At 38.1% G+C, this 21,614-nt stretch overlaps 1 protein-coding gene across 4 annotated transcripts in view; it reads left to right on the plus strand.

The window, feature by feature from the left end:
• ADAM22 (ADAM metallopeptidase domain 22) overlaps positions 1 to 21,614 on the plus strand; it is a 68,621-nt gene that overhangs the window by 19,497 nt on the left and 27,510 nt on the right. For 2 of the 4 annotated variants that reach the window (XM_053985673.1, XM_053985600.1), the window contains exons 11-25: positions 376 to 475; positions 3,266 to 3,337; positions 3,600 to 3,692; positions 6,255 to 6,335; positions 6,560 to 6,610; positions 6,886 to 6,949; positions 7,476 to 7,581; positions 8,653 to 8,769; positions 9,455 to 9,623; positions 10,606 to 10,714; positions 11,599 to 11,689; positions 13,042 to 13,059; positions 15,914 to 16,021; positions 18,935 to 19,035; positions 19,593 to 19,659. In XM_053985673.1, the coding sequence (XP_053841648.1) occupies positions 376 to 475; positions 3,266 to 3,337; positions 3,600 to 3,692; positions 6,255 to 6,335; positions 6,560 to 6,610; positions 6,886 to 6,949; positions 7,476 to 7,581; positions 8,653 to 8,769; positions 9,455 to 9,623; positions 10,606 to 10,714; positions 11,599 to 11,689; positions 13,042 to 13,059; positions 15,914 to 16,021; positions 18,935 to 19,035; positions 19,593 to 19,659 (1,347 nt within the window). Of the gene's footprint in view, positions 1 to 375; positions 476 to 3,265; positions 3,338 to 3,599; positions 3,693 to 6,254; positions 6,336 to 6,559; positions 6,611 to 6,885; positions 6,950 to 7,475; positions 7,582 to 8,652; positions 8,770 to 9,454; positions 9,624 to 10,605; positions 10,715 to 11,598; positions 11,690 to 13,041; positions 13,060 to 15,913; positions 16,109 to 18,934; positions 19,036 to 19,592; positions 19,660 to 21,614 lie in introns of all 4 variants that reach the window. The other 2 variants (XM_053985526.1, XM_053985447.1) reach the window with 2 other exon arrangements.

Consider the following 21,614-nt stretch of genomic DNA (forward strand, 5'->3'; position numbering starts at 1 on the left):
TGTATGGGAGGAAATAAATGTATTTCTGAGATCAGGCCTGTTAGTGGAACAAGTCATACTTGTGTGAACTACACACTGTAATCAGATTTGTGCTGTTTGGCATGTAAAAACTTAGTGAAATATTCTAGACTTATCACATTCCATGAGCTTTGTGTCACTGTTGAAATTTCCTTGTTATTTACTGCAAGGATTTTCAAATAGAAAGAAATAGAATAGTCAGATAGATTTACAAACAGTCATTCTGATTCTGAACAGCATGTTTTCATTCTTTTTCTAAAGTATAATGTTATATTTCTTCTGTTTCAAAAAAAAAAAAAAGAAAATGCAAGTGTAAAAAGCACCAGAGAAAGTAATCCTTTTACCTTATTCTGTTAGGTACTATCTTCCAAGCAAGTTCTCTGAATGTGATATTGAAGAGTATCATGAATTTTTAAACAATGGAGGTGGAGCCTGTCTTTTCAATAAACCAACCAAAGTAAGCATTACATTAATGTTTAATATGATTTCTATTCTATTGCTGATTTTGATGAAACCAAGAAAAATGAAAATTATAATGTTGGGAAAAAAACATGTAGTTTTGATAGTTCTGGTTCTCTCTAAGTTCTAACTATTCTGGTAACATATGGGTGTAAGTATTTTAGTTAATAGTAGTTTAGAAATTACTTCTAAATAAATTGCTAATAAAGTGGTTTCATGTCCAGTAGATTATCCACAGCTTCTGATCGAGAATCATCCCTCACACAATTAGTTCTGAATATTGTGAATACAATACAGTTTTGTATTTACAACAGGTCTGCAATGCAGGATTTGCAGCATTTTCAGTATATTCCTGCTCCATTTACTGAAGCATGTGTTAAAATGTAAAGCAAGCAGGATAATGATCTTGACTCTTTTCTATATATAATTAATGTTAACCTGTATTTAATGGCTGTCTTTCAACAAGCAAAGGAAGAGAGGCTAATGCAAAAAGACAGTCCAATTTGGAAAAAGGACTTACCTGGTAACTGAAGTGGTCACAGATGTAAGAGAGAAGAAAGTCAATTCAGGAGTGTTTCATGTTCCTTTTGGTGAACGTGAGAAAAATTGCATCTTCTGATAACCACAGAATTTCAATAAAACTTAAAGAAGGAAAGACAAAACATAAATATGGACAAGCTGAGCCTGCTTATCTCTTAAAGGTCCCTTTTGATGAAAGACTATATTATTAAAAATAGAGAGAAAGCACTGTAATTCATTAATAAGATGTAAAATTTCTTATTTAAAATGTACCTAAGATTTAGAAGTTTGCCTTTTTCCCTCCTACAAAGGTGGAGAAATACTGGTAGATGTATTAACTTGCCAAGTGTATTGTTTATATAGTGTAATGTGTCTTACTTTCTTTTATTTAAGCGATTATGTTTATTTACACATCCTTCAGTTGGAAAAAAACCCAATTACTTTTATTTCAATTTAGTTTGGCAGCACTTTGTTTTTTTTTTTTTTTTTGTTTAGTTTTTTTTTTTTTTTTTTTTTTGTTTGTTGGTTTTTTGTGTTTTTTTTTTTTTTTTGATTGGATGCAGAAATGTGAGTTAGGTGTGGAAGCCAGGGTGATTTAGTCTCTTTTATGCATTGTGGTTTGGGTTGGTTTAAAGGTTTTGTCAATGGATGTCTGTCTAATTAGCTATGCTGTCAAAGGTGTTTCCTAGCAAGGGTGGTGAGACACAAACTTGTTTTTGTTTTTCAAGCATTATGAGATAAAGGAAAGCTGATGTGACAAGGTGCAGTGTTTGGCAGTGCTCCACTCTTAGATCAGCTATAATCCCAAACATCACATCAATGGCTCCTGGAGCAGATTGAACATATGCTCTTTTCAAATGAATGGATGAATGATATGACTTTGGGGAAAGGTTATCCAATTTGCTTTTAATGTTTGTTTTTTTCTTCAATTTCATTTTTAGCTGTTCCTATGTACTGCAGCAAATTGGCCCAATATTTCAAGGCAGTATTCTCTGTTACTGCTCTCTCTTTGTCTCTCCTGTACAGCACACTGAGAGATATTGAAGAAGTTATGCTTTCTGGAAAAATACATAGGAAACAAGCAGTTTTAACGACTCTTTAATAGTTCTAAAGGCTTGCCTACATTTAATGTTAAATTCTACATATGCATTGCATGCTGCAGTCAAATTTCCATTTCAATAGGGGATGTAATAATAACACATCAGCCTGTACCAGGCTGTGGTTTGTGGCACAGTGAGGTACGTGGGGTGATGCTCCATCCTGTGGGCTCCTGACAGAAAGGCAGCAGCCGGTGAGAAATGCTCTACACCATGTACAAAGTACTTGTGCAGATGGCTCAGGAGCAGAGTGATTTTTGGAATGGTCCTAGTTTAATTGGAAAACTTGAAGGCTGAGCAGCAAAATTTTAGTCTGGTGACACACTTAAATGCCTTCTCGTTTATGTAATAAAAGCTATTATTATGTTTTCTTATGTCCAAAGGAAAAAATTATTTTCTTTTAGAAGAACTACCTTTAAAAGTTTTAGGAAGACAGAAGAAGTTAAACTGGAAAGACCAGAATGTCAGTATCCCTTAGAAGAGGTTATGGCATACAAATATAAAGATTTTGATCTTTTAAGTTAGAGTCCAGTGGGAAGGCTGAAAGGAAAGGGAGGAAGGCTCATCAGCAATACTTGTGCACATCTGCCTGTGTGTGATACATACTTACAGAAAACTGCCAAAGTTCCCAACTGTGGTAGAGGAAAATGGAAAGAAAAATCCAACTGCAACAAAAACTGATAAAGAAACTGAGCATTTCTCCTTTCCAAGCATTTCTGAGCCACATAAAAGTACTACTTTTTATGACTGTTACTTCTGAACTTACAGTGCAGGCTTTAACCTTTCAGTCTTTGTCACTTGAACTTCAGAACAACAGCATTTGCAACCACTGTGAAGATAATGAAATTCTCATATCTTTAATTTTTTTTTCCTTTATTGTCATACCTTTTGTTTTTCATTGTGACTTCTGCTCAAACAGAATTTACTGTAAAGCTGACACCTATGCACAGAAGATACCATGTGACTCGGCAGCATTGCTGTATTAATTTTCAAGTGTTCATTCTCTGTATGTTTCACTTGTGTTGTGTCACTCTGTGTCTCCCTGAGTCATGGGGACTGCTTTTCAGTTAATGCATTTGGAGAGCTAGCTTAAAAACCATGTTGCACAGAGCAAATAAGACAATGATTCCCTTAAAAGAGACATGCCCTTTGATTTCTGAATTTCCATGCAGCTTCTGGATCCTCCAGAATGTGGCAATGGCTTTGTGGAAGATGGAGAGGAATGTGACTGTGGGACAATAGCGGTAAGTGCAATGTACTTTAAATTAGCAACTAGCTTTGTCCAAGAGTTGCGGAGGAAGGTAAGCAGGGTGAAGGTCGTGTGCCCAAGGATTCATAGTAATAGCTGCCTGTGCAGAATCAGACCTTCAAAGGCATGATGCCTCTAGGTGCCTAAAGGAATAAAAAAAATCCATTCAGGTAGTGTGCTAAGATGAGCAGTAATAAAAGCTTGGGGTTCATGTGCTTTTCCCATGTATTCTGTTCTCTGTGTGTGTGTGTTGCCAGGAGTGTGCCAGTGAAGGAGGAGAGTGCTGCAATACCTGCACCCTGACCGCGGGCTCCCAGTGCAGCAACGGGCTCTGCTGTCGGAAGTGCCGGGTAAGGGCAGTGGCCTTTACTGTAGCAGCCTGGTGGGAATGCATCCAGGTGGCTGCAGGCACTACAGCACTTGTGTTTTCCCTTGCAGAGCTTGTGATTACTCTTCTGAAAGCTTACCTTTTAAAACTGGCTGAAATCTGGTTTTTCTGAGGCTGTACTCTGTCTTTTAGGCTTGGCTTTTTTGGGGCAGGGACTGTCATCAAATGCAGAGGTAAATTGAATCCTTCCAGTTTCAGACAAGTTTGAATCAGGTTGAAGTTCTATGAGATCTCATTAGACATCCTTGCTTAAAGAATGAATTAACCATAAAGGTTTCATTAAATGTCCTTGTTTTTTCACTATGAGGATGGTGAAGCACTGGAACAAGCTGCCTAGAGAAGCTGTGGATGCCCCATCCCTGGAAGTGATCTAAGCCAGGTTGGATGGATCTTTGAGCTAGTGGAAGGTGTTCCTGCCCATGGCAGTGGTGTTGGAGCTAGACAATCTTTAAGGTCCCTCCCAACCCCAATCATTCTGTCATTCTGTGAACACGCCCATCCTTATCCAGGTGCCACTCTCAGTGCCGTATGTGTTGCTCTGGATTTGCCCCATGAGACTGAATGGGAAAATTGTACCACAGAGTGTCTGAGGGAAGGATAGAGTAAAAAACACAAAAGCGCAGCCAGCAGAATTACTCAGAAGGATTAATCTAAAAGACACCTGACTTCAGTTTCAGTTTGGTCTGCCTGTGTCTCCTTCTGTTTGGACTGACTGAAATCCCATTGAGTAAAGGGAATCAAGCCCTGTGTAAACTGTAAGTTATTCTTCTTGATACATCAGTAAATAGTGAAAGGAGGTTTAACCAGATCATGACTGTAAGGGAGCCCTGTTAAATATGACTTCAAATTGTTGTTTGTACTTGTTTAGTAATAAAGATAATTAATATTAATGTAGTTAAAACTGTGGTGTACTATGTGTGATATTTTTATCTTTGCACATTTGAGGGTTTCATTCCCTTAGGAGGATCATTAATAATAACTGTGGACCACATTCTTGACTTTGTGCTCATCCTAATGTTAAAAAAAAAAGCACAGATTATGCTGGAACAGATCACATTTCTTTAAGCACATTCCCTTTTAAAATGTAATAATAATTTGAAAAATCAGCAGATTGCCAGTGTGGGTGAATTTTGCTCAAGAATCCAAGTCACATAGGCACCATATTAAAGACTATCAGAACAAAACAAAGCTTTTGTATACCTATCTTATTTTTTTGCAAATGAGAGAAGGATTTATCTCATTTCAGAGTGGTAAGGGTGAGTGAATGAACAGAAAAGTAGAATTTTACTACTGTGTTTATCAGAACAACTCAAAAGACTCTATGTAATAGCTCCCAAACTTGGGGTTACTTTCCCCTGTAATATCCTGCCTGAAAGCAGGAGTGAAGGAGGGATTGCAAGCAATACATGGTGATTATAAATCCCAGAATCCTGTAGTGTCTCTGACAGCATTTGTGTCTGTCTGCATTTTTCCAGTGACTGGTAGAAAAAAGAAGCTGAGGGCTGAGAAAGTACCATAATCTAGCTCTTCCACTAATGTGTGACTGTTCACACCAGCTTGGAGTTAGCAGTTGTCCCCCAAAAAATGTATGTGCATGCAGATAAAAAAAAAAAAAAAAAAAAAAAAAAAAAAAAAAAAAAAAAAAAAAAAAAAAAAAAAAATCACAGGCCTGCAAAATGAACTGGGTATCACAGTCTTAAGAAAACTTTGAGGAAAAATAAGGAGTCTGTAATATGTCCATGACCAGAAACACTAAAAAATGCCTCAAATGAGATGTCTTCCTTATTTTCCAGGCCTTGAGACTTAGCACGTAATTCTTTAGCCAAAATGTCTGTATTAGGTTACTGGTACACTTTTCATTGTTAAGTATCCAGTCCCTTGGAAAATGGTGTCAAACTGTACAGAATTCAGGGCATTTATTAATAGTTCCTGTTCTGCAACAACAATGGAGGATTAAAATAACCAAAGTGTTTATACGTAGAGCTCTGTGGTGTTCTTCATCCCTAGAGAGAAGATCAGGATTACTTTTTCTGTTCTGTAAAGAAGAGTAAAATAGTCACAAAAAGGCACAGTGACCTGGTAGGATAATTGTCCTGGTTTAGGGCAAATTTGGGAGAGAACCTCTGAAGGGGTTCCTCTAGAAAGCTGATTCAATTGGCCCCTCCCCCAGCCAGTTCAGGAGAAATACTTCCTTGGAGAAAAGTGGAAAAATGAATAATGCTCCCAGCCACTGCAGTATGGGTTTGGACACCACCAGGGGTCCTCTGTCCCAGGAGAGACTTCTCCTGTTTGGGCCCACAGTCCATACCCTTGGGAGGGGGTGCCTCAGAGAGTGGTACCACTTGCACCAGTAAATGGCTTGAGTGGTGCAGCATACTCACCAGGGAAAAGAGAATCTTCCCACTTCAGTCAGTGTGTGGATATTTCCCATTTTTTATTTTAGATAAAACTGTAAGGAAGCATTGCGTTTAAGACAAGATATGGAGAAACGAAGACACTAATTTTCTATGCTTTCTTTTTCCAGTTTGAACCTAAAGGAGTTTTGTGTCGAGAAGCAGTGAATGATTGTGATATTGCAGAGAACTGCACAGGAAATTCCAGCCAGGTGATTTTTTTGTCTTCTATTCGTGAAACAAAAGAACCCCACCTATAATCTCAAAATCGCTATGAATGTTTTGTATAGTATGGTGTATAAAAATTGTGTTAAATCTGTTAATGCTGAAAAAAACCAGAATGATACTGAAATGATTTTTCATATGGCTTTTGTTGTATACTTTGCTTTCATGTTTGTCTGATCTATGATCTATTAATTATTTTCTCTTTCTATAGTGTTCTCCTAATATCCATAAAATGGATGGATATTCATGTGATAACAGACAGGTAATTAGGACTTCAGTTTGTTTTACATTCTTTCTGCTATTATAGATTGCTTTGTATGGATTTTGTTTTAGGATCTTTGGAAGTCACCTGCGACAGTTCTGCTAACATTCATGACTTCTGGATGCTAGTCATATTTTTAATGAAAAGAAGATAGAATCACATATTCTTTGCCTTAATATAAAGCATGTGACTAATCTTTCTATTATAGAAATACCTATTTTGGAAAATCAAGTAATTTGAACTATTTTCTGTGGTTTTTTTTTCTTTCTCTCTAGGGTATTTGCTTTGGAGGAAGATGTAAAACCAGGGACCGGCAGTGTAAATATATCTGGGGTGAAAGTAAGTGAATGCTTTTGTTTCTAAGTTGGTTGTAATACATGTGACTTGAAAGACTATCTTAACTAAGAAAAATTATGGAAGAGACATACTGAGAACCATTGAAAACATCTAGAACAGTGTGTCTCTCCCTTTCTTTCACCCATCATTTTGTCTTTCCATTCTCTTTTGCAGCTCCTTCTCTAGTGTTGGTTAACCTACTGGTGTTTGTTCTGAAATCTGAAACTTTAGTTCTCATTAATAACCATCTAGGAAGCCTGTACTCATGTTCATTAGTTTATTTCAGTGGGGACATTTTTGACCAATAAACTCTCATCAATCTGAACAAAATTTAACAAAAGTCCAGTGGTGGCATCATAAAGCTTTTAACTGAGAAGAGCACTGTACAGAGTTTCATGGGCCACGTGCAGATCATGGTGTGTCAGTTCACAAACTGGGAAGCTCTGCTTGCTTTGATTGTGTATCCCCATTTCTCATGACATGGCTTTTCAAAGTCATCATCTTAGAAGAGATTTGTTTCTGTTTTTAGAAGTGGCGGCTGCTGACAGGTACTGCTATGAGAAGCTGAATATTGAGGGGACTGAGAAAGGAAACTGTGGAAGAGACAAGGACTCTTGGATACAGTGCAATAAACAGTAAGTTGATCCATTTAGAAAGCTACTAGAATGAGGTTCTTACCCCTGATCCAGTTCTTAAGTTGGCAAGAAGAGACTCAAAAAGCCTCTCTATGGATCAGATTTCTGGCCTTCTTCTGCAGACCTTTGTGCAAGAAGTCCTGGAGGGAGTAGGATGCCAAGAAGAGATGATCCCTGACAAGAGAGCACTATCTGAGCTTGGGAGAGTTTGGACCAAAAGTGGTCCTAGAACTCAGTGAGGGTTAGCAGAGGAGAGAAGCCTTTGGTTTCACATCTTAGTGTGGTGTTCACTTTTTATGCTGTGCCATTGCATTGCTATGTTTTGTTCACTTTTCATGGTATTGTAACTTTCCAAGTATATTCCTGCAAGTCGCTGCCTAAAGCATTTTTTTCACATTGTGCATATATCCAGTTGATTATTTCTGCCAGTTTCTGAACCTTTCACCAGACCTTATCAAACTCTTTTTTCAGATTTCTCCATTCTGTCCATGACATTTGATTTCTAGTTCTGCCTACAGGTGAACTAATGCTCTTTCCCACTTTTTAAACTCAGATTTGCTAACCTTACTTCTGCTCTATTACAAATACATAAGTAAAAAATATTCAGTAATATGGGAGATGTTAGACCCTACTGTTCTGTCAGTGCAAAAGTCTCCACACATGAGTAGTGAAGTCCCTTCAGCAGTTGAATTAAACTTGGTGTCTGTAGTTCTCTTACATATGTGTCCTATGAGAGTGTATTTAGAACTAGTATCTATTGTTGCTCCTCTATGGACCAGTTACTGTATCTTAATAGATCATTAAATCAGCTTGATGTAGTTTATTCTTGACAGCTCTCTGCTTGTTATTACTCAGAGCATTTTTGATAATGTGTTATAAAAACAGAGTTTTCCCAATCTAACTTCCAAGGGAAAAATTTTCTTGGGAAACAGCATCATTTATGGGAGTTATTGTCAGTGGGAGAAAAGCAGGGAATAACAAATAGGTTACCAAGCAAGTGATCATATTTTTGATTGTCCATTTTCATTGAATTTTATTTTTTATGAGCATCTATTTATTCTTTCAATGCAGGGATGTGCTTTGTGGATACCTTCTGTGCTCCAATATATCCAGCGTGCCCAGACTTGGAGAACTTGATGGTGAAATCACAACATCAATCTTGCACTATGGAAAAGTCTACAATTGCAGGTAATTGGAAATCCTGAAAGCAGAACAATCAATATCCATCTTGCACAAAAAAGCAGCTTTTCTCATTCCTAAGTGGAGAGAAACTGTTTCCATTATTTTTTTTTCCTATTAACACATAACCATTAGTTCAGTTCAACCTTTGTTAAGCTTCAGAAAATTAACTGCCTGTGGGGCAGTTTCGCAGTCCCCTCAGTAGTTAATTTTGCCTGTAGAGATGTAATGCTCTTCTCAGGCCCTGTGATTTTACATTCTTTAATATTTGTGAAGTACTTCTTGTACCCAGAGTACTTAAGACATATGCCTGCACTGCCAAAGTTAACTGGTAGCCTAATTCATTGCTATATTGTAGCTGAAGTCTAATTATAGATGTGGTATGTTTTGATAGCTTCACACAACTGTAAGACGAAATGATGTCCTAAACAAGTAAACTGAATTTTGTCTAACTCAAGCTGTTTCACAGGAAAAATGGTCCTTGTGTTCATGATTTCATTTGTTTGATGTAGATACACTGATTTGGTCTGTTTCATGTTAGGCCCAGTGAGCTCACTTAAGGCAATACTTACTCTTACCTGGCCCTGGGCATTGTGTAGCACAGACATACAGGCAGCAGCCCTGGGCCCAGTTTCTCAAGCAGTCCCTTCTAATCACAGCACAAGTCTCCAAGGTCCTCTTGATTGTCTTGCAGTGGTGGCCACGTGAAGCTCGATGAGGACACGGACCTGGGCTATGTGGAGAACGGGACGCCGTGTGGGCCGGACATGGTGTGCCTCGACCATCGCTGCCTCCCCACCGAGGCCTTCAACTTCAGCACCTGCCCAGGCACCACTGACAGCCAGATTTGTTCAGGACACGGTGTATGTTCTTGCACTCTTTAGTGCTTTTTGCTGGTTTTGCTGAGTACCTGGCCTTGTGTAGTCTACTAGCTGGACCTTTCAGGAAGCAAGCAGTTTGACTAGAAGCCATAAAACTGGAGAAATTTTTGAAAAGGAAGAGGGAAAGAGGCACATAAATAAATATAATGCATTCCAGTCCAGGCATCTTAGACAATGAGTCATAGTTAGTAAGTATTAGTTTTACAGAGTTTTATCAATCAATGATTTTGCTCACTTTTGCTAACTTGATTGATATTTCCTTCAGCAATGTGCTGGAGGATAAATACAGAGGTTTTATGAACTGAGAAACTTGGGTCTCTGTTCTTCCAGAGACCTGTTCTTTTTAATTCCCTCTTTATTACATAAATAGCCAAGAAGATTCATGAAGTTGTTGATGATGTTGGATTTTGTGGGCTGAGAATTCCTTTACTCTGAAAAAGAGGGCAGCGAGCTGGCTCTTGGCTATTTTCTCTGCTCAGTGTGCAGTCTGTGGCTTTACTGTGGCCCTGGCAAGCCCCCTTGTCCCTCACACAGTTTGACACAACGTCCAAGGCCCTGTGACTGAGCTGGGATCAAGGAAGTTGTTCTCTCATAATGTCTTTTGTCTTGTGCACTGCATTAAAACTTCCTATTCCGTCTGAAATCATGCACTTCATCATATTTTGAAGGAAAAAAAATCATTAAGGTCAGTCTCCCAAAGCAATTATAAATGCTTCTATTAAATACAGATTATGTTAAAGTATGTACTGAATAAACATTACATCTATTTATATAAAATATAATAGCACATTTAATGCATTTATACCTAACATAAATTTAAAAAATTGCTATGTATTAAAAATTATATAGCAAAATTTTGTGAGCAGTAAAATCATGGCTTTATCACTGTACCTATACTTGAGGTATTAATTACAGGAATGGATGAATAATCTGATTTTTTTCTGAGCTACACTTTTGACTGCAGGTTTGTAGCAATGAAATAAAATGCGTCTGTGACCGATTCTGGGGAGGAGATGACTGCAGTTCTCACATCAAAGATGATCTATTTTTTGATAAGGATGCCATCAATAAAGGTATGTTGTTAAAATTTTTAACAACTGAAAATTCTTGGATTTGAAGAAAGTTCATTAAGCAAAACTAGGTCTCCTACTCTTTCAGTTAGTACACAACATGATGCAGCATCAGGAGCCTCATTCCCCTCTCTCCTCCCACAGCAGAAGCACTCAGTGTCTGTAAATGAAGCCTCAGCCTGTGCATCTTTGGGAGCTGATATCAGTGGGTCCAGTTCCACCATGCTTGTCCCAATCATCTGAGTGGCCTTATTAGGCATATTGATAGATTAGGACAAGCAAAAGGTTACTGGGACATTCCATATCTAGATGGAAAGCTAATGCCTGACTTTTATATTTTTGGAGTGGAAGTTTTTATTCCTCTTTAGTCTTGCGTACAAAAGAAAGATATATTGTGGAAAAATGAGATTGTAAATGTTGGTCATTAGAAATCCTTGTGGGGGGACATCTTCCAGAATCCTTCGTTTGATTAATTTATTCAGCTATGGAAGTCATTTGAGCAAAACCAAACAAGTAGTCTGGTTTTATTCCATGGTAAGCATGTATTTGTTAGGGCAGGTTGTAAGGATGTAACCTACAGCAGTTTAATATTGATAATACTGTTTTGGCATACCTGGCACAGGTTTCCCATGTAATAAACATTCAGTTAATGGAAACAGACACAAAAGTCAAAGCTTGATTTACAAGTGATCTTGTAAATCATTTGTAAATCAGTTGTAAAGTGGTCTTTTTATGTCCATGCTCTGCTTCAAGAGTGTATCATGGGTTACAATTCATCAGCCTAGTGAAAGTTGTTCCAACTGGTTTTAGAAAGATGGTGCATTTACAGGTTTTGTGTATTTTTCTCCTAAAACCATGTATATTTTTCGTCTTTCTTGTGTTTCCAGGTGTGGTTAGCACAAATATAATAATAGGGGCTATTGCTGGCACCATTTTAGTGTTGGCTCTCGTTTTAGGAATAACTGGTTGGGGTTACAAGTAAGTACATTTTATTCTTCTTTATCGAGTTTCAAAATATGTGAATTTCATGTGATAGCTGATTATGTTTTGAAAATAACAATTCAAAAAAATCTAAAGAATCCAAATTCAACAATATTTATACATTAACATTTTTATCATATTAACATTTTTCAAGCAATTCTTATCTTTGTATGTGGTTTTAGAGAGCTTGATCCAAATTTGAAATTTATTTATCACTTAGTAATTTCTTTTTCTTTTTTTTTTAGATGATCAGATTATGATTTTACTGTATGTGACAAAGGAAATACAAGAATATGATCTGATTAAATTATAAATTTTTCCTCATGATGAAGTAAATATAGCAAGATTAGCTCTCAGTTAGCCAGCAAAGCATTTAACCATAGGCTTCATTAAATAGATGATTATATTTAGTCAGCTTATCCTGAAATTAATTCAAGCACATTTTTTGTAGGAAAGATCTGCAATTTGCAAATAAGGCTCAAGTTCTCTCCTGGTGTAGAGATGTCAGTGCTCACTGAGAGGCAAAATTGATTATATTAGCCTGATTGGTCTTTTTAATTCTTTTATGAATTTCTTATAAAAACAGAGGGATTTATGTTTTTTGCTTGTAGTAAAAAAATATTCAAGGTACTGACTTTATCATCTGTGTTTGGATGAGACTGTCTCTTGAAGTCGTTTGTCCCTAGATCCTTGTTGTGCTTGGAGGGCAGGGCAGGCTCAGCTTCAGGCAGTGCGGTGGCTGGGGCACAGCCCCAGTGGTTTGGCATAATGAAGTGGCACAGCCCCTGCTGGTTTGCCAGACTGAGGTAGGCTGAGGGCAGCTCAGAAATACGTAAGGAAAGAAGCATTTGGAATAAAAACCATGAAGATGAGGATAGTAGAAAAGCAGGATATACTGTCTTCATATATCACCCTCAACTTCTGGCAGTATCTGAAAATCTGGACTTTTATTTAGAGTAAAACTCTAAAAGTTAATGGCTCATTTTGAGATCATGTCTAGCCAGTGGGATTAATTTTTGGAGGTTCAGGACGAGAGTGCACCTCTCACTAACAGCTTCACAGTGAACAGGCTTAAACCCAGCATGAACTGCACCTTACACTCAGCGCTGACAAGCCATCAACATGAATAATGAATATATTTTTCTTGTTTATTCTAATGTATAATACTTCTGATGTAGTATATTTGTGAATATGCTTATTTCAGAAGTGATTTTGTAGAAATATTTTGAGCAAAAATTTCATTCTGTATACAGTGCTTTTCTTTTTACATTTTTTTAGTCTTACTGACCATGTGTACCTGCATACTAAAAACTCATTCTTCTTCCTTTCTCTTCTATTTATATGGAAAGAAACTACAGAAGACAGAGGTATGTGATAGAAGTAGTGGAATGTATCTTAGAAGTCTCTGAAAATATCTTTTCTTCTCTTTCGCTCATTTACATGCTACAAAGAAAATATTGAGATGGGTTATCATATTTTAAATAATATGTGAAATCAGTATTCTATAATGCATTGCTTGAAATCCTGATTTCACTGGATTCAGGAGCAAAACCAATGTTTTTCATACTTCTGCAATAGACTGTTTCATTTAGGAAAACAGGAGAATATTTCCAATAAGAGACACTGAAAATCAGCTATTAGAGATAAAAGTGTTCTTGGGAGGCTAAGAACTGAATAATTAATATTAACATGATGTTCAGGAGCCTTTTGAGACAAATTAATTCCTGGAGCTTCTTTGCAGTTAAAAATACAATGCAATTAAATTGCTGTGTGGACAAAGAGCCCATTCTTTCCTGTCACCCTGTTCCATTGATTCATAGCTAAAGCACAGGATTGGTTTCAGCACAGGGCTGAGCTTTCTTCATCTCAAGCTTGTGGCCAAAAATAAGCAGTTTTCCTAGTGACTTATGTTTGGCTCCTGGAAGACTACCTCCCTTTGATCAGGCATCTGCCTGGCAGATGGGTCTTGTGGGAAGGAGTTGGCTCCTTCCTCTCCCAGTCCCCAACACATAAGAGGATTTCTCAAATTCCCCTGTTTTCTGCCTGTATCGTTGCCTTCTGCTCCAAGCTGCTGCTTTGTTTGTTGCTGCTACCCGTTGTGCTTGTTCTCCATTTCCCTTTGTGTAATGCTTTCTCTGCCAGGCTCAAAATATTTGTAAAAAGTGGAAAAGCCCTGTCAAGTGCTAGTTGCGTGCTACAGGGTCAGATAGGCCACAGGTACAGTAACAAGTAAAAGACAACACTATTGAAGTCAAGGTTTATACAGAGGCTGGTGGGTAGGGAATGCCACCCAGCTCAAGGAAGGCAGAATTTAAGGGTTTGGTGCTGCTTAGTGGAAACTGATGTATCTATAAACGGAGACTAACATGGCCATCAAGTCATGCTGCTGTGGATGTTTCAGTATTGGCTGAGGACAGAGCAGAAGAAACCTCAAAACAGAGTCCGCTCCATGTATGTTTGCATTGGAATACTAGAGAATGTAACTTCTTCAGATACCTTCATCTCCAGAAATTACTTTATGGCCAGAGAGCTGTGAGTGTGCAGCCAGTCTGCAGCTGTGTGTGAGAGCACAGGCAGAGTGGGAACCAACATGAGCTGAGGCTTCTGAAGGTAATGGAGGACTCCATAATTTTAAATATGAGGAAGATATTTAGTAACTAAATCTCCTTCATGCATAAAATTAAGTACTGTAGGCTGACTTCTAAATAGAATATTTTTGGGTTAGTACAAGGAGTGCTCCATAAATGAAAAAACATACCCACCAGATTGTCCAGACAGTCCCTTTAAAAAAAACAAAAAACAACAACAACAAAAAAACCCGACTCCTTAAATAACAATGAAAACAAGCCATTATAATATTTTTGAACATGACATAAGGATTATACTTGGTACTAAGCAAGTTGAAACAAGTAAACTGAAAGTGGTAAGTAGAGCCAATTAGCAAGGATTCTGCCAGCTGGAATAGTGTGGCTTTAAAGGGCACAGCTACATGGGAAAAGTTATATCTGATGGAGCAGTGAGAGAGCAGTTTGCTAGAGGAACTCTGGGGAGCAGATCTGCCCACATTGAGCCAACTCTGAAGACACCCATGTGCCAGTTGAGGAATGGGATAAGAACTGAAACTCTAGAGGTTTTAGAAGATGGAGAATTGAAATACTGCATTGCACTAATGATTTATGCCATATAGTTGTATACTTTACATACCTCAGAAGGATTAGAAATCTAGATATGGAATGGAGAGGTAACAGTTTAGGTCTGTAGTTGGACACAATATGAATCAACCTGGAGCAGCCTGTAGCAAAAATGTCTTGGAAAGTGTGTCATTGAATAAATACTGATGCTGATATTACGAAATAGTCAACTATAAAAGTAATTACCTGTACTTGGGAGGATTTTTAAACCTAGTGGAACTAAAACTGGAATATTTGCATGGCAGGTATTCTCTGCTGGTGATGAATTCGCCATCTGCAAAAACTTTGCATAACTTGATTAGCACTTTCTAGTGGTTTTTTTTTTTTTTTTGGTGGGTTTTTTTTGGTGTTTTTTTTTTTTTAACCATAGCTGAGCTTCTAGTTCTGGAAAAGGATAAACTATTACATTACTGTCGTGTGTCTTGGCAGATTGAGTCTACTGTGGTAATCAGGAGTAGCTGAGAATCTCTGACACTGGTGTTAGTTACCTTACACAAGAATTCAGTTAAAAAACTGGAGGTTTTTATCCTCCTGAGATTTAAACAGCTCAACAGATTGCTACTCTTGAATTCTATCATGATCACAAGTTAAATGGTAAGCATCTACCTCAGAAGGAAAAAAGCATTCACTATTCCTGAGCTCCTCTTTGATGCAGGCATGTATTCAGCTTAGACTCAGTACTGGTGTTTTTTGCAACCAGCGTGATGAGCTATTTGGAATGTCTGGACTGGTTATCCAGTATCTCAAGAATCACTAACTGTTCACTTTGAAATTTGTGGTCAGAGTTAACGTTTTTCCTTGTTTTCTCTTTCCAAAACCACATAATCCACTCTTCTGCACATAACAGAAGCGTTGTGGGAGTTTTCTCTCAGATGGTTGAATTATTTAATAACTTTATTGTGTGTGGTTAACAGGTTTTCTCAAGGATTGCTATCCTTGTCTCTTTCTTTTAAACTAATGTTCATGCATGTTTGTGTGCATTCTAGTTCCTGTCATGTTTTCTGACTCTACAATGTTTATTACACTTCAGACAAATACCCCAGGGAGATTATGTAAAAAAGCCGGGAGAGGCCGACTCTTTTTATAGCGACATGCCTCCTGGAGTCAGCACAAACTCTGCATCTAGTTCTAAGAAGAGGTCTGCTTTTCTGTCGCATTTTCAGATTTCTACCTGTTCCATCACCCATTATTCCATTAGTCAGAACATTTCATTGTTTTGCAGCAGGTTTGACTCTTTCTTCTTTCTTTGTGGAATGTTTGAAATAGCATCCTTTTTGCTTTGATTACTGATTTTTCTCCTGTGTCCTAGTTGCTAATTAGTATGATTCGGCCAGAATAAAAAAATTTTGCATTGCAAACCAATTTTTGTTTAATAAAATTTTCATAATATCCCTGCTTGGGAATTGATTTCAAGTAGACTGTAATAATAATTGCTGTCTGAAAAAAATTAAATAAAACACCAACAACTTTTTTAATCAATGTCATGTAATCAAAGAAAAGGAACATTGTCTTTCTTCAATAATAGTTATAAACATAAAATGTTAATATAAATGTTATTTTTATATCTTTATTTGTCAGTGTCATTAATCCAGTGTGTTGACTTAGACTTCTGCTGTCTCATATTAAAGAAGATAGTGATTGCATTTTATTCCACTTATTAGGCTAGGTCACCAAGTGTTATCTTAGAAAATAATTCTACAAAGATTAAATGGTCACCAAGTGTTATCTTAGAAAATAATTCTACAAAGACTTTCTGCAGTTTTCTGCTTGCTGTTGTTAGATTAAAGAGAATTAGCTTTTGCCCTTGATCAGATTTCACTAATCCCTTTATTGTTCCAGTTGCCTAAAAATGTCAACATTTTAAAAGGGAAGATTCATTTAAAAGCACTGTAATTGCTAAGATCATGATGTTCACTGTTCCTCTGCAGTTAAAGCTTCTTTATATGAAAATCTTCAGCTAGCACTGTAAAAGAATTTATGAGAAGCACTGTGTCCTAGAGGAATTGACAGTCATGAACTGCTCCACAGGAAAACTGCAATTCTCAATTCTTGCCCCACTAAGCAGCCTACAGCTGTGCAGTTGATGAAGCCATTTTCTTTGCTATTATTTCAATGAAAATAAAGAAAATGTATGGAAGGGACACATATGTAGTGACGTTTTCTATTTTGGTATAGCAGCTTGATCTTATACACAACTTCATTCAGTTTGTTCTAATGATTGTGTTATTAGGGAAACTCCAGTAGTGATTACTTAATTACCTCTGATTTTTAAATTCGGCTTTTTAGATGTGTGGGTGGTTTTTTTTTTTTCAGGAAGCAAGCATTAATCTTAAATGATGCACTGTTTATGTTAGACAATCTTTTTTAATTTGGTTAAAATTTTGAAATAAAGTCTTGGGAAAACAAGTTTTCATAGCTTTGTCTATCAGGTTTAAATACCAGTTAAAAAAAAAAGTTATTTTTAAATACTGTAACTTAATGTGTTTCTTCTTTCATGTAGTATCTGTGTTTATTTCATACTTCATTTATTTCATGTGTCTCTATTATTTGTTCCAAAAAACTAATGATTTCTAAGGTCTGTCTGTACTAGAGAGTTTTGTTGTTCCCACCACCAGTTCAGGTATGTTGTGCCACTGTCAAGTCTGGAAAAGTAAGTCTGACAAATATTCCATTAACATTGTGATACAGCTGACATAGTCCTTCCATTTGAATTCCCAGAGTGCTACCTCCTACCTTCCAAGCTGGTTTTGATTTGCTCTGTGTGCTGGTATGGATGGCATCTCTTGGGAGATGTTAGAGTGACTGGGCCATCAGCTGCCTGGGCTTCTCCATGCTGGAAAGCACTATGGAATATTAGCTGGTACTCAGAGGATGTTCAAGGATTAACACATAACTTTATGATAACTCTTGCTATTATGAAAGAGCAAACACCAAAACCATTATATAGCAAGACATTTCTGAACTTGAAAGAGACCTTGAAGAGGAGGAGGAAGTGTTTGAAAATTTGTCAGTGGATATGTTGTTTCTCAGATCTTTTGTGATGTGATTAAGTTTGAATTAATGAAACCCTGGGCTCACCTCAGTGTGGCTGTGATTAGCCTGAGCTTCTGAAAACTGAACAGCATCTCTGAGATGCCCCCAAGGAAAGCAGAGACTGAAAAATGCAAGTATCCAGACTTAAAAACTTCAAAAATAGTTCCTTTAAGCAAGGCTTTGTAATATGTAAGCCACCTATTGTGGATTTTTCAACTTCCTCTTCTCTTTTGGAAATAATTGTAGAGCTCATGGTAAACAGCTGAGCAGCAGCTCTAGTTCAACAAGAGGCAGCCTGTTGCAAAACCCCACATGTTGGACATCGCCACATACATCTCTGGCTCTTAAAAAGAATGCAAGAGGAAAGAAAAAACAGTTTGCACCAAACACCTAGATAAAAAGACTATTTTTGGCTTTGAGTTTAGCATTAGAAGTATATACTGCAGCAATTGGCTGATAAAATATAAGCGTTGAAAATTAGCAAAAATGAGGCAGAGTTACCTCTCCCCTGGCACTACCAGCTCTGGGTGGGAGGATGCTCGTCACCAATTCCTGAGCCCCTGAGACTAGAAGCAGTGGGTCGAGGGAAGCTGTCCTGGCTTTCCTGCAGCAGCATAAGGAGGGAGTGGGCAGCCTGCAAGCAAGATGTACTTGACTGTGAGATGAAAAAGCCTTGAAATGGGCACAGTAGTAAGAGCATCTACCATCTAGGAACTGAGGCAGAGCTGCAAATCCAAAGGAAATCTGGTGTGCGCCGGTGTTTGTGCATTCCACAGCAGACGAGTGAGAAAGCAGTGCTGATGCCTGGCTCTTGAATGTGGGCACATGGAACCACTGCAGGGACAGCTGCAAGGTGTAACTGCAGAGTTTAATCGGAAATCCTAGATGCTCTGCTAGTGCAGACAGACCTTAGGCTGTGTTTTGTCACTGGCCTCGGGAATGTGACCAAACCACTGAGCTAACATTGATGTGAGACAATACCCTTAACAATAACCGCATCTGAGCCCTCCTATTCCAGGTCAAATGGATTATCTCATTCCTGGAGTGAAAGGATCCCAGATACAAAACATATTTCAGACATTTGTGAAAATGGGAGGCCTAGGAGTAATTCTTGGCAAGGTAAGTGTGAACCACTGTGCTGGCCACAGTGGAAACCAGCCTCTGGACCACTGCTGCTCTGCTGGAAGTTTAGCTGATCTTAGGACAGCAGCATGACTCCTTAAAATTATGCTAGTTGTTATTAACTTGGAATTAGGATTTAGCAGCACCCTACATAAGTGCCTTTTTTGCACAGTGCTTTGTCACAAAGAAATTACACTTAATTTCTCCCTCCAGTGTGAGCTAACATGAAAAAGAGAAAGAAATCTATTTACTATTGCCAGCTTCTGTGATTTTATCAGGCAGTGTTAAGTGTTTTTCTTGAAGTGTAGTGATTTTGTCAAATAACAGCTGAAATAAAGGAGTTTTTTTCTCTGAACAGTTGCAGCAAAAAGTAGAGAAAGTGTCTGAGGTAATTCCAAGAGGAACATACTTGTGAGATTTAAATGGTTAAAGGTTAATGGTTAAAGTTAAAGGTAGCAAGTCTTTTGCTATGGATGCAAAAAGAATATACAGTTTGGCATGGGGCAGGTGAGTTTCAAGTTGTTTTACTGTCTTTGTCCTTTGATTTCTTTCAGGTAATATAGGAGGAAACAGAAAGAAAGTCAGAGGCAAAAGATTTAGGCCACGGTCTAATTCAACTGAGTAAGTCTGAATTTAAAAAAGCAAAGCCAAAAAGTAGAGTTTTCATATTTGTGTTTTGTAGATGGAAATTAAGACTACTTAAAAGTAGACAGCTGCATTTTTGCTCTGTGGCCCATTCTGATTGCTGACTGATAATCTGGTAAATGGTTTGGCTAATGTATTTCAACCTCTTTTTATGTATTCTTTAAAAATTAACTATTAATTTTCTTTTTTTATGTAGGCTTCCTCACAGTCGTTCCCATAGCAATTCCCAATCATGGTGGCAGCCTGCACCATCACTGCAGGCTTTTGTCTACAGTAAACTGCCATTGCTGAGTGTATCCTGGTTCAATGCTGAGTTTCTGATAACCTGACTGTTTCCTACCCTTGTCTTCACCCTGGGTTGGGCCATTGCAGATTTAGAGATTTGTATCTCTGCATACTTTCCTGGAGGTTTTAGGAGAGGTATTATCTGTCTGCTTTGAGAGTACCTTGAAGTTTGCCATTGCAAGCCTGAAACAGCCAGTCTTGACTAAGCCCTGCGATCAGTGGGTAATTAAAGTTTCTACCAAGTGACTGATCCCTAGACTTTTCCAATACAGCTTAGAGTTGATGGCTTATTGATTTATTGGTTACATTTCCTGAAGAGCCCATGTGTGCAGTGCTCCCCACACAGAAAGAGCCTTTCTTATGTACTGTTGGTTCAGGCCCCTCTTGTGAATGAGTGGTGAATGGCTGGAAACCTCTGTGCTCATCAAAAGCACTGGCCTGCTCTTACAGCACTTCCACCCCACATGAATGGCCCCTTCTTTGACCATGGTGGCAGTGACAGTGTCCTTCCCCATATTATGACTACTAACTTTGCACCTTGATGGGCAAACGGGCTTGATACCAACCCTGCTGGAAGCTGATAATGCTAATTGCTCTCTGGGCCCCATTTTCTTTGGTTTGGGAATTCTGAGTTTGTTTTGAAACTTTTATTTCACCTGCAGTGCACTGTCTTGAGGTGAGTAGGCTCAGAAAGGATTCCTAGAGAAAACCCCATGTTACAAATTACAGAAACAATACTTTGATGCACATTGCAATTATATTGCATGGCCAAAATAGCATCATGGAATCAGGAATTTTAGCCCTTGGAGAAGTTTATCTCAAGAGTCTCTGTGCTCTTTGTCTTTGTGTTGATAAACTCTGAAATGTTATTTTTCTCATTTTCTTTTCTCCTTGCATGAGATAGTTTGATAAAATCAAAATTAGTCTGGCTGAACTGCCAAAAACACAAATGAGATTTGCTCTGAGAACTTTGGAGCATCAAATAAGCAGGCAGACATAGATATTGTGAGTTGGAAATATTTTTCCCTGTATATTTGTTTCTCTTTTAAAGGTGCCCCTGAATTTCCACCTAATTCTCTACTTTCCTTCTTGCTGCTTGTTACGGTGGTGCCTCAACCCAGCAGCAGCCCTGATGCTACAGGGTGGAGGCTTGTACTTCCCAAGGGCCATGCAGCAACCTTTTGGGGATGAAGCACAGTGTGTGTGTTCCTGGGAGAGGCCTTCCAGGCAGGAAAATGCTCTTTCTCCTGATCAGGTCTGCACAGGCCTGAATGGCTTGTCCGAGTCTCCTTGGCAGTCCTGTCACCAGCTGGAGAGAGAGCTCCCATGGAATGATCCTCATGCTGTGTCAGTTCAGTGGGGAATGGAGAGAACTGCCAGGGCTGTTAGAGGGCAATTATCTCTGGTTAGAGAGACAGCTTGTTTTGCAAGGAGAAAAAATGGACTGAGAATGATCTAACTGTGACCAGCATTTAGTCATTTAGGAAAAAAAAAAGCCACACCAGCTGCTTTGAGGATGCTGCAGAATACATGGAGGCTTTTCCCAGACCAATTTACCTTTCTACCTTGTCAGGGAAATACAGAATAATATTGAAATCTGTTCTGAAGCAGTATTTAGAAAGTCAGCTTGTGTGGCCCTTAGGAGT

Source organism: Vidua macroura, chromosome 1 (genome assembly GCF_024509145.1).
Source record: "Vidua macroura isolate BioBank_ID:100142 chromosome 1, ASM2450914v1, whole genome shotgun sequence".
In the NCBI taxonomy this organism is placed as follows: Eukaryota; Metazoa; Chordata; class Aves; order Passeriformes; family Viduidae; genus Vidua; species Vidua macroura.